The sequence below is a fragment of the Carcharhinus amblyrhynchos genome, chromosome 1 (assembly GCF_965287045.1).
Source record: "Carcharhinus amblyrhynchos chromosome 1, sCarAmb.v2.hapA, whole genome shotgun sequence".
Lineage (NCBI taxonomy): Eukaryota > Metazoa > Chordata > Chondrichthyes > Carcharhiniformes > Carcharhinidae > Carcharhinus > Carcharhinus amblyrhynchos.
The window spans coordinates 78,837,729-78,851,230 of NC_137324.1; the positions used below are offsets into that span (position 1 = coordinate 78,837,729).

The following is a 13,502-nucleotide window of genomic DNA, read 5'->3' on the forward strand; positions in this document are numbered from 1 at the left end:
CCCAGCACCGATCCCTGACGCACAACGCTGGTCACAGGCCTCCAGTTTGAAAAACAACCCTCCTCAACCACTCTCTATTTTTCTGTTGTCAAGCCAATTTTGTATTCAATTGGCTACCTCACCTGGATCCTGTGAGATTTAAACTTCTGAGGTATCTCAATAACCTCATCCTGAATCCTAAATCTATATTCTGTGATATCTGTGTCCTTTCCTTGATAACTCCATTATGAAGTTTATTCTGATAATACTCTGTCCTATTAGTCCTCTCCAACCTTATTTGTCCTAATAACCTGATCTCTGTCATATCTACTCAGCCGATGCAAACTTCCATACTCACTCTTCCAATATATCTTCCTTTTGCCTCAACTGAGGGTCATCCCATGGAGAACAGTTGACAGGATCCTCCCATGTCCAATCCATATCCTGCACTCTACTGTCACGCCTTCCCTTCCCTCTCAAAACCACAACTGAATTCCTCTTGTTCTCATCTTCCACCTCATCAGCCTCCTTATTCAATGGAACATCCTCCACCATTTCTGCCATTTCCAGTGTGATGCCACTGCCAAACGTATCTTACAGTATTCTGAACGGACCCTTGAGTCTGCAACTCCCTGATCTACTCCTTAGTCATGTCCAGCACCCTTTCCTGTGGCACCTTTCCATGTAAGCACAGAAAATGCAACATCTTTCCTTTTAGCTCTTCTCTTCTGGACAAGGACCAAACATTCCTCGCAAGTGAAACAGTGAATTACTTGTACCTCTTTCATATTAGTTTTCTGTATTCACTGCTTGTGTTGCTCATTTTAATTCTCCACCTTGCTTCCATTCTGACACTTTAATCCATGGTCTGTTACAGTGTGCCAATGAAACTCAATGCAAGCTTGAGAAACAACACCTCATCTTTTGTCTGGATTCAATGTTAAATTAAACTTCAGATCATGACCTCTGCCTCTGCTTTGTTCAGTGTTTTTCTGATTGTTGAGTCTTATTTCTTTTCTTGCTCAACTACTCATTCAATTCATAATCATAATCATTTCTACATATTGTCCCAATAGTACAAAACACAATCTCCTTTTACTCTACCTTTATGATCTCTGCTGAGAATCATGTGCATTATCCTGATAACATATTCCCCAAACTCAAACCTGCTTTCCCTATTCAATCCAGAAGATCCATTTACATGTGTTGTCCTGGTTAAATGATCTGAACATTCCAGATACTTGTATTTCTAAGACAAGGATGATATTTCAACTGAATAGCAAAACATTAAGTTTAACCTGTTTTTGTTTAAGAGTTATTGTTTTAGTGAGTTTATTCTTAATTTAGCACAGGCTAATTGAACTCTTAGTATAAGAATAATTCATGTAGACCAAGAAAAGTACCAACTAACCAAAACGCAGCTTATCCCTGGGGAATTCCCATTTATCATCATACGGTAACTGTGTTGGATCGATGTATGTGTAGTTATTCCCATGTATTCCCTCAACTACCTTCCATTGAATTTGGTACCTGGGTTTCTAAAAACAATTGCAACCATATTAATGTTTATTTTTATAATGTATACAGCAACTCAGTGAGTGAATTATTAAAAACCTTATTGCACTTTACCTGTTGATACTTGTAAAACAGAATTACTAAGATAACACACAGTATGCCTGCTGCTGCTGCGAACAGGGTCAACAGTGGAGTAAAGAGATGATGGGTCTTTGGTATTCCTGTAGAAAGTGAAGAAGAAAAATTATTTTACCATAATGAAAACAAGTTTATTTATTAGTGTCACAAGTAGGCTTACCTTAACACTGCAATCAAGATACTGTGAAAATCCCCTAGTCACCACACTCCAGCACCTGTACAGGTACACTGAGGGAGAATTTAGCATGGCCAATGCACTTTCAGACTGTGGGAGGAAAGCAGGACATCTGGAGGAAATCAACACAGACACGAGGAAAACATACAGACTTCACACAGACAGTGACCCAAGCATGGAATTGAACCTGGGCCCCTGGTACTGTGAGGCAGCAGTGCTAACCACTGTGCCACCATGAGGATATATTCTGGGAAAATAACCCTCATTAGTTAATTGCGCAAAATCCACAACCAAATCTATTTGATTGCTGTCATATCAAGGCTGTGTATTGAAACAAAGGTCAGCAAGGTGCAATGGTGAAAATCTATCTCAACCATCAGTGAACTACTGAGCCAAAGTCCAGGTTTAAGCAACTTCAATTATTTACTTTTAGATAGTCTTGAAAAACTGCAACAGAAACTATTGATATGAAATCAAAATTGTGTAACACTATTAAGGAGCCAATATTGGCGGTAGTGCCATTCATATAGATGGGCTTATGAGTTACATTTGATTTATAAAAGTTTCACTGGCTTAGTGTTAATGGACAAGATCGTCTCAGCACTATGGAGATGGAGCTGATAATGACTGGGGGAAACTAAATTGTGGGGGCTCCCCGACTCATTCGCATTTCTCAGAAGATTTCCCAGGTACGGCCTAGGAATTGGGTCAGCCAGCTGCTCCAAGGAAGCAGGCAGTCAATAGTCCAAGAAGGTATAATTTGGAGACCACATTGCACTCGCACCAGCATTTTACCAATGTCAGAGCAATCCCACACCACATGCAGAGGCTGTCAGCTAATTCAATGTGGCAGATGTGGCAGCCTCAATGTGGCAGACACAAGGACCATCAAAACACTTTTCCAACACCCGGTGAGAAACACAAACCCTGACAATGATTGTGCTCTGCATTGTTTATAGTACTCAGCAGGTTGACTTACACACTGGTATACATTGGACAGGCAAAGTGATCACCCACCCAAAGGTGTCAGCAGCCAATCTCATTTAAATAGAAGGCACACCAATCATCATGTTCACATGCACCGTTAGGAAGGGTGAGAAATCCAATTGGTCAACTGCTGATGTGGGCCTGCACCAACATCTCATATGGTGTAGATGGAAAAATCCAGGAGGTCCATTGAGCAACAGAGTTAAGTGGCAGGGGAGGTACTGCATTAAATTGTTCAGACATTTGCCGCAATATGCACTGCGCTAAAATAACATCTCATCCTTCACCATGTTGCTATTATTATAAACTGCAATTTCAATCCACAAACCACTAAGATGTGTCAGAAAGCATCTTTAACTCATTCTCGATATTTTAACAGAAAAGCATTGTTTACTTGGATTTGCTATATACTTTCATTCAGAATATTACTAGTCATGGCAAGAATCAATTCCAGCTTCCCAGATTGACTGGATTCACTACAGTTTGACTATCACAGCAACAGGTCCGCAGCAGATGCCATCTCCCTGGCCCTACACTCAATTCTGGAACACCTACATAACAAAGATACGTTATGATTCCTTTTTATTGACTAAGCTCAGTCTTCAACTCCATTATTCCAATAAAACCCACTCCAAACTCCATGACCTAGGGTTTGGCTCCTCCCTCTGCAAGTGAATGCTAAACTTCCTAACCCACAGAGCACAGTCAGTAACAGCAACATTCCTCCCATGATCATCCTCAACACCACTGCCCGACAAGGCTGTGTCCTCAGCCCCCAACTATAATCCTTAAACACCTATGACTGTGTGGCCACATTCCTGTCCAACTCAATTTGCAAGTTTGCTGATGATACCACTGTATTGGGTCGGATCTCAAACAATGATGAGCCAAAGGAGATAGTCATCAACTTCAGGAAGCAGGGTGGAGGACATGCCCATGTCTACATCAGCAGGGACAATGTGGAAATGGTCATGTTTCTAGGTGTCCAGATCACCAACAACCTGTCATGGTTCACCCATGCCAGCACTATGGTTAAGAAAGCCCACCAATGTCTCTACTTTCTCAGGAGACTAAGGAAATTTGGCATGTCTGCAATGACTCTCAACAAGTTTTACAGATGCAACATTGAAAGCTTTCTTTCTGGTTGTATCACAGCTTGGTGGGGCTCCTGCTCTGTCCAAGACTGCAAAAAACTACAAAGGGTCATGAAGCCCAGTCCATCAAGCAAACCAGCCTCCCATCCATTGACTCTGTCTACACTTCCCGCTGCCTCAGAAAAGCAGCCAGCATAATCAAGGACTCCACATGCCCTGGTCATACTCTCTTCCACCTTCTTCTGTCAGGTAAAAGATACAAAAGTCTGAGGACATGTATCAACTGCTTCTTCCCTGCTGTCATCAGAATTTTGAATGGACCTAACACATATTAAATTGATCTTTCTCTACACCCTAGCAATGACTGCAACATTCCATTCTATGCTCTCTCCTTTCCTTCTCTATGTGGTATGCTTTGTCTGTATAACATGCAAGAAACAATGCTTTTTCACTGTATATGTGTGACAACAATAAATCAAATACCACCTTTTATCTGATAGGTTGCACGATTCTCGCCAACACTGTTGGATGACAGACACTCCACCGTAATATTGCTATCCAATTCATTGGTATTGAAAATGCTTTCAACTTCAATCTTTCCAAAACGGGGCTGATGTATTATTCTGTTTGTCCCGTGTAATTCTTTTGCTGTTGCTGTAGTTGTGTCTGAGCACCTGCAATAAGAATATCAGAAATAGGAACAGGAGTAACCAATTGGCCCTTTAAGCCTGCTGCACCATTCAACAAGACCATGGCTGATCTTAATTCCACCTTCTGACTCTGTCCCCATTTCCCTCAGGATCTCTAAATCCAATTGCCTTGAATATATTCAATGGTACTGCATCCACAGCTCTTTGGGGTAGAGTATTCCAAAGATTTCTGATACTATTGTTAATGACAATCTGCCAAAATGACGAACTGTTTAATTTTAGCTTAGGTAACATTTTCTTCAATTAAATGACGATAAGCAGGTAGAATTGACATCAAATTCTCACAATCTCCCTCTCCTAACCCATTAATTTAGGTGAAAGGTTAGCAGGCACCCTGAAGAAATAGTTAAATTGGGCTTCTTGTGGCTTTTCTGCGTGGGTTCCCATGAAGAACTGCGACAGGGATGCCAGATGAGGCCATTTAAAAACCATCTGCATTCAGAAACAAGGCCACAGCCTAACACAATACAAATTTTGTGAAAATTGTTCAATTGTCTTTGAGGTTGCCAGCTGGAAGAGGAAACCAGGGCAATTCAAACAAATTCCTATTGCATCACACATTTAATTAATGATTGGCAGCAACTTTCCAAATTAGGTGACAGTAATTGAAATGCACAATTATTTGGTGGATGTTTCTGACTGTGGATTATTAAATCATTGAGTCAGTCAGAACAGTTCAGTTCCACTGGTGGTAACACGTTTAAGATTGTATATGTATAGTATATTTGCATTAAATATTGCTTTTGGTTAGAAATTGGGGATATTTACTGTTTTGTCTTTCAGAAGCAAATGTAGTATATCTACTATAAATATATTAATATCTTATTACCGTTACTTCGCTTCTTGCTGTTCGATAAATTGGCTTGATAGTTAAAGTTTAAAACTCTAATGTTATGACACTTTCCTCTTTCAAAGATGTGAGTAAGATGTTATAAACGGAGCACAGGATAAATGCAGTGGTATAAAAGCATTCTCTATTTGTTACTGCGGTCACCTAACTATCTGAGCAAACAAAGACATTGGCCGGAATTCTCTGACCATTCACGCCTTGCTGTCAGCGAGAATGGAGAATTTGGCACTCAGCCAAATCTCCCATCACTCCAGCAAGACTGAAGAATCCCAGCTGTGGGCCAGATTGGAGAATGTGATCTGCTGTCAAAGCTGTAAGGAACTAAAGGCTCAATGGTGAGAGAAACCTGAAGCATCTCGACTAACAAAGGCAGAAGATACCTAACAAGAAGCTTCACATAAACATCCAATAATTCAGACTGTAATATGTCTTTCCCAGATCCGTATCCAAAACTACAATAATCCTCTTATTGAACAAATAACTAAGCAGATTTCCCCTTCAGTGATCTGTGTAATTATGATCCCATTTTATTTCAGTTTGTTACCACCAGGAAAATGGACAAAACAGTTTTCAACCGTTTTGAAAATACTTAAATGTTGGCAGAGAACATGGTGATCACTGTTCATCGTTACAGCTTTGGTATCTGTATGAATATTTTAAAGAAAAATATTGCACATTTGGATCTTCTACTTTTGATTCTTTGCACTAATATTATAACTTACTTGTTTAATTCTGTTTTCTCTGCTAATGTATTTCATACAAGTAAGTCAATTACAGATATGTAACAAGCCTCCCATGCCATTCTACAGTAACATGACCAAAAACATTGGACATTACAACTACAAAATAATTGTAAATCTTATTGTTCTGAACAGAAATGCAAGGACATCCATAATATCCACTTCCATCATTTAAATAAGGCAAATGATTGCTCAGATTCCTCACCGTTTCTGTGGTCCAGGGCAGTAAAGCCACTTGATTTTTGGCTTTGGAAATCCTCTTGCTACGCAGCGAACTTTACCTGGCTTGGATTCTTCAACAGTAATTATCTCTGGGCTGCCTGCAATATAGCAGAATAACCAACATTACTGGTGCACTTGACAGCTGATTGAACATATCTGAGAGTCAATGTTGCATATTGTATTAATGAATATGTCAAGTTTTATTGAAAAATTGCATGTGAGGATTAAATCAAATGTTCCAAATTGTTACTCATATTGTTACATGAGACAAGTATGTTGTACATAAGCTATTTACGTCATTTAGCAATCTAGAACATTACAAAACAAGGGCCATGCAGTAAATTATATATTATATATTTATATGATATAATATCTAAAATAATATAAATTATCTATTATCATATTCATCATATATACTATCATGGAAGATGATATGGTGAAAGAAAATGTACAGAAATTATTAAATATTACAAGGAATTAATGGAATAGGGGATCATAAAAGCAGACTGGGAACACCAGTAACTGAGGAGATGCAGAGAACAATCTCAGACATAAAAATGCAGCATTTTTTATCAGATGGAAGGAAGAACGAACATGCAAATTGGATCATTTACCACTAGTACCAGGAGATGGGACTTGAGGACAGCAAAATGGTAGGATTTTTAATTCATATTTTGTGACTTTTCATTGAACACAGGAAGGGAAAAAAAGATACTGGATTTGGGGGAAGAATATTTTGTGTCAGCATGGAAAGTACTGTAGAAAAGTTTAAAAAATTAAAAGAACTGTGAGTCTAGGCTTTGAAATTTTCCTTTGAAGAAGTTAATGGAATTAACTGAAGGAATTTCTGATTTGCTTCTTAGTATGATTCAAAGTACAAGCAGAATCAGGAAAATTTCCAAAGGGTTGGTAAGTAGCCAACGGGATTCCTACCTTTACAAAAGAGACAAGAGATGAACGCTCACATTTCAGACTTTTGAGCTTTAACCTTGAATGTTCAAAATGTTGAGGGATAGCATGGAAGATCATCACATGGGTAATTTGTATGACAAATTTATAGGATTTCTTTCAAAATATTAAATGTTTTGGATTATCTTGTTTTGGGACTGTATCTTTAATTTATAGTAATATGGGGGAATGAAGGGCAGGTTAATTTTAAAAAGTATGAAGTTATTTAAATCCCAGACTATTAAAAATATTCTTAAAAAGTCTGCCTGTGTCAGTGAGAGTTGAATACAAACCCAGTGTAATAGGTACAATAGCCAATTGTTGAAATTTCCCCATGGGCGATCGTTATGTCACCATTGATGCTTGGTTGTTTTCCATTACCTATAATTATCTCAGCAGGGGCCCTAACCTCACAGTCTGATTGACAGTTCAAAGAGGTTAATAGAAGCTTAGTTGCTTTGGATATAGGGCTATGAATACAAACCTTGTTTTCATTTATAAGGGATTAAGTGTAAGAGTTTTAAGTGAACTTTTATGAATGGGAATTTTTTCTTAATTATGTAAGTTGTGTAATAGTTTGATGTTTATTTTATTCAATTTCAACACGGCTCCTGAGGTCTGCTCATAGTGTATAGTGACTGACTAGGCACCAAGGGTGTAAGGACAAAGAGTGGGGGGTTGGGGCATGGTTTATCTAAGGACATGGACATGGGGGCATTGAGGTGGCATAGTGGCAAGGAATATTGGAGAGGGTACAATGAGTGTGAGGACTAAAGGGCCTAGAATTTAAAGAAAGAACTGGAAAAAGGTCTCAGAGTTCAAGGCAAGCCTTTTAAACAGCCTGCATCTGAACCTGACAGCCCCTGTGCCATCTCTGATCTTTGTCTGGTGGAATAGACAGTTGAAAACTTTATTCAATCTCAGCATGAGTCCTGAGATCTGTCCATAGTTGATATTGGGTGAGTTGGCATGGTAGCTGTAAGGGCAAAATGTTATGGGTGGGAGGCATTGGTTGGCACAATTTGGTGCATGATTGGCATAGGGGCTATAAAGAGCTATGAGAATGGGTGGAGGGGTATAGATTTGCAAGGATATGAGGAGTCATGGCAGTGGGTAGAAAGGCAGAAGTTGTCATGGAGGGTATAGGATCTTTAGAGATGGGGCCACATGGTGGTTTGGGTTGGCAAGGGGAGTGTGACAACATATAAGGGCTTTTTTTTTGCCTCATCACTTATAAGAACATAAGAACATAAGAAATAGGAGCAGGAGTAGGCCATCTAGCCCTTCGAGCCTGCCCCGCCATTCAATAAGATCATGGCTGATCTGTCGCTGCTCAGTTCCACTTTCCCGCTTTCTCCCCATAACCCTTAATCCCCTCTCTTATCAAAAACCCATCAACCCGCGTCTTAAAAATATTTAGCGAGGCAGCCTCCACCACTTCAACGGGCAGAGAATTCCAGAGATTCACCACCCTTTGAGTGAAGAAGTTCCTCCTCAACTCCATTCTAAACCGCCCCCCTTTTATCTTGAGGCTGTGCCCCCTAGTCCTACTGTCTTTTTTGAGCGGGAAGAGTCTCTCCACCTCTATCCTATCCATCCCATTCATCATCTTATACGTCTCAATGAGATCTCCCCTCATTCTTCTAAACTCTAACGAGTACAAGCCCAGTTTATTCAGCCTCTCCTCATAGCTCAACCCCCTCAACTCCGGTATCAGCCTAGTAAACCTCCTCTGCACTCCTTCCAAGGCCAAAATATCTTTGCGCAGGTGCGGCGCCCAAAACTTATTTTCATAGTCTCAGAAAAATGGCAATGCAGCAAAGCTGGCCTTTTACTCAGCCCTCACCCACACACCCAGCAGCCTCCAACATTTCTCTGGGGTTCCACACCTCATCTTCCATTTCCACTAGCCCACTCTTCCTCCAATACCACCTCTCACCTCCCAACACCCAACCAATAACATTCCCAGGAAATTTTCCCAGGTCTGGTTTGTGCAGCTGGAAATTGTCCCAACTCTGCGCCCGGAGTGAAATTTCAGACTGAAAGGAAGCAATGATCACTTCCAAACATTTGTCATGTGACATTTTACAAGCAATATTTTCAACTTACTATTTATGTGCACATCAAATGAGACTGATGAGTTTGAATCAGAATTCGAAGCAAAAAATGAATAGATTCCACCTTCTGTTCCCTTTACTCGAACGAGATGAAGTTCACTAATGTATCTATGAATAACATGTATGGTAATAATAGAAGAGTGACTGTCAGATCAAAACACAAGAATAGCAACATCTTTATATTGGGAGTGAGCTTGGCACATACATTTCTTTCAATAATATCAATATGAAATAATTATTAAGTCAGATATTGTGATAGAAGTAACAATGAAGTTACTGCCAAAGAGCTTTGCTGGCTCTGATAGTTATATTTTACAATTATGTGGTCACATTCCTTCAGATTTAAAGTATTGTTGATTTTGTTAAAAATAGAACCAATTTTTAAAAACCTTTTCTTTCTGCCTCTTTTATCTCTCTTTTATTCCAATCTATTTACTCTCTTTATTTGAGATTATGTTACTGGATAATGATTCTTCAGTTTGTCCAATTCAGGAGATAAACTGTTGCTTGTCCTATTCACAGCGGCTCACGTGCTCTGTAAAGCATGCTGCACTCTTTGGCTATTTAGCTGAGGACCTTGGCCTGTAAAAGTCTGTAGAAAGCAAATGGACTGGTGCAAATGGAACAAATGGCTGGTACCATTTGTTTGCTGCTGTTCAAAAAATTCATCCCAATAAATTTGAATGATTAGATTAGCAACACATGGTGAAAAGAGAAGGGTGATCATTCAGTCATTGGGCAGAGCCTGTTTCCATAGAAGCAAGTTATGAGATAGGACTGAGAGCAAACTGGTTAAAAAAAAGGTGGGAGGGCGATGGAAGGGAATCAATCTGTCACATTGTTGGGCCAATTGAAAGAGAGATGCCAATGCCTCTGGGATCCTCTTAATAGTCCCCAACGATGCCGGAGCCCAAAAACTTAATTTGAGTTGGACTCCCCATGGCAGACCATGGGACCATGATGTGGAGATGCCAGTGTTGGACTGAGGTAAGCACAGTAAAAAGTCTCACAACAGCAGTTAGAGTCCAACAGGTTTAGTCCAACATCGGCATCTCGCTTGTGCAGACCATGGAACCACAGACACTTCATCTCCATCAGCCCAGTACCTCTGGGATGTGATGGCCTTGGCTTCAACCATAAGTTATTCTGTCAAGGGTGATCTTCCTCTGCAATGATGGCCTGACAGTTGGATCATGAAGGATTTTTAAACATCTGTAATCATGCAAAGGGCAGCTCCATTGTGAGGCACCCTCCTGTCTCAGCAGCATGCATCTTTTCCTTTAGGGTTACTGACTGGGCATCACAGTTTGGAATCCTATTTCACTGGGCTTCTCACCACTGTTAATTGCACAGGGCCTTCAGAGGAGGTTTTTGCTAGGCATCTCCTGGAAGTTTGTTCGTAATGTCCCACCCTGGCCATTCCAAGGTTCCTGATCCAGAACTGAGGCTGATGTTAGGATCATAAACCAACCGAGAAAATGTTGCCAAGTCAGTGATATTCACATCCGAAGAACAAGAAAAACAGAATCTATCCTTGTGTAGTTCCACTAGTCACACCTGCTAACTATCATCTAAACAGCACAAAGATAAAGCAGCTGGCACACCAATGTCAATTATTGCCATTCATGTAAATAAACTCAAGAGTATTGTACATTTGTTTTACTTGTGCACAATCACATTTGGATGTTGAGTACCTGTTTCCAACTTTTGCAGGTTTAATAAAATGATCCGATGTGTTAAGTAATGTCTCATTCATGTGAATCCAGTACTGTTGTTTAGGAGCTGGGTAGGCATCAAACTCTACCTTTAGCACAAGGTTTTTTCCATTGTCCACATGAAGCACACTGCTCTCTGGAGGTATCAACTTTATGTATCCTTCAGCTGATTGAAACCACACAAAGGAAAGACAAGAGAAAAGATCATGTCATACATTTAATAATATTTATAAAAGCAACTTTTCAAAATCTTTCTTCACTAATTATAATAGATAAAAAATTCTGTTTAAAATGATAATATTTAAGAAAAAACGCACCTTTACAAGTGTAATGTGGAAAAGTGTGAAGTTATTCACTTTGGTCAGAGAAACAAAATGGCAGAGTATTAATTAAATGGTGATATATTGGAAAATGTTGATGTACAAAGGAATCTGGGTGTCCTAGTGTACCAGTCACTGAAAGCAAGCATGCAGGTACAGCAAGCAGTTATGAAGGCAAATAGTATGCTTGTTTTCTTTGCAAGAGGACTTGAATACAGGAGCAAGTGCAGAGAAGGTTCACCAGACTGATTCCTGTAATGGTAGGGTTGTCTAATCAGGAGAGATTGGATTGACTGGGCCTGTATTCACTGGAATTTAGAAGAGTGAGAGAGGATCTTGAAACATATAGGGCAGGATTTTACAACATCGCTCAAGTGAGACTCATAAAATCCCATCCAAGGCCAATGGAGAATTCCATTCTGTGAGTCTCACCCATCCTGGAAGGTGGTAAAATTCCAGCCATAAAGTCTGACAGGGCTGGACAGACTGGACAAAGTGATGATGTTTTCTCTGGCTGACAGCTCTAAAACAAGGGGTCTCTGGTTACGGAGTCGGCCATTGAGGATTGCAACGAGGAGGGTGATGGAACTTTTTACTGCGGAAGGCTGTGGAGGTCAAGTCACTGAATACAGTTAATGAGAAAATAGATAGATTTCTAGACTTTACAGGTGTCAAGAGATATGTGAAAGTATAGTGTTGAGATAGAGGAACAGCCATAGTGGAGCAGGCTCGAAGGGCCGAATGGCCTACTCCTGCTTCTATTTTCTATGTTTCTAAGTGTCAAAGAGAACTTTAACACTGATGTGCAACATTTGCTCATCTGGCTTCTCCTTAAATAATTCAATAACTAGATAAGACATGAGGGGGAAAGGAAAATAAGAAAATGATAACAGTTAAACAACAAGTGATGGAAGGAGGCTCATGTGGAGCAGAAATTAAGGCATGGACAAATTGAGCCAAGTGACATGTTTCTGTACTATAGATTTGATCTAACCAGTCACAGTAATATCTAAGCTATATTCACCCAGAAGATAACAATTAACCGTTACAAATGGAGCCGTATTCTGCGGAGTTCATTTGCCACTTTGAACTTCATTTAGCTAAAATTGGACAGATTAACTTTTCAAATTAACTTCGAATAATTTTATATCTAAGTTACGGTACATAATTTGTGTTGATGCTGAAGAGAAACTACTTTACATAGACATTTTTAAACATATCCTCCAAACTTGGAATCCACTATTTCAGTAACATGTGTCTCCTGCTGAATTGTAATGAAGTACTTTACCTACAACCTGGAGGAACACTGTAGCATTTGACACACCAAAGTCATTCCTGGCGAAACATGTGAAGTGTCCTGTGTCATTGACTGTCACTGAATCAATACACAATGTTTGTATAGTTTGATAGTACTTGGGAAAGTTGTTGGATGACTTTGTCACTTCCACTGCCTGGGGGGTAAAATATGAGAGATGATAGTTTTATTTCATGCAGTCTGTTATTTCCTGAATAACAGAGAACAGTGTTCATCCAGAAGGAACTCTTCAAATGCAGACAATAAAAATATAACAAAACTTATTCCAACTTATAAATCAAAGAAAAGGTTTAATAAAGAAGCTTCATTACTCCAAACTTGGGGCCTCATCCTGGGTCATTCCAATTCCCAGCAGATTCTTATTTATACTGAGTCAGCTGGTCAGTTGACCATCACATCATTCTGTAATTGGTTTCAAGGTTTACTAGCCCTTACAGCTTATTACCATTAGTCACATTCTATCCAATACAATGTTATCACCAGTTACATTCTAACAAAAGTACACTTCACATCCTCTTGACAAAGCTTGTCCGCCATAACATAATTCTTTACTATTATTCTGTTTTGTGGAATTTCTTGGCTTAACCTATGGATAATTTTCATAAGTCTCTGTAGTTATACACTGTAATAAATCAACTGGAATCCCAGATAAGGTTGGTAGCCTAAGTCATTGACGT

At 39.5% G+C, this 13,502-nt stretch overlaps 1 protein-coding gene across 1 annotated transcript in view; it reads right to left on the reverse strand.

Annotated features, from left to right (window-relative positions):
* kita (KIT proto-oncogene, receptor tyrosine kinase a) overlaps window positions 1-13,502 on the reverse strand; it is a 92,794-nt gene that overhangs the window by 35,417 nt on the left and 43,875 nt on the right. The window contains exons 5-11 of the mRNA XM_080187483.1: window positions 12,799-12,961; window positions 11,170-11,356; window positions 9,468-9,583; window positions 6,394-6,508; window positions 4,375-4,562; window positions 1,609-1,715; window positions 1,391-1,517 (exon numbers count right to left, since the gene is read on the reverse strand). Of these exons, the coding sequence (XP_080043609.1) occupies window positions 1,391-1,517; window positions 1,609-1,715; window positions 4,375-4,562; window positions 6,394-6,508; window positions 9,468-9,583; window positions 11,170-11,356; window positions 12,799-12,961 (1,003 nt within the window). The remainder of the gene's footprint in view (window positions 1-1,390; window positions 1,518-1,608; window positions 1,716-4,374; window positions 4,563-6,393; window positions 6,509-9,467; window positions 9,584-11,169; window positions 11,357-12,798; window positions 12,962-13,502) is intronic.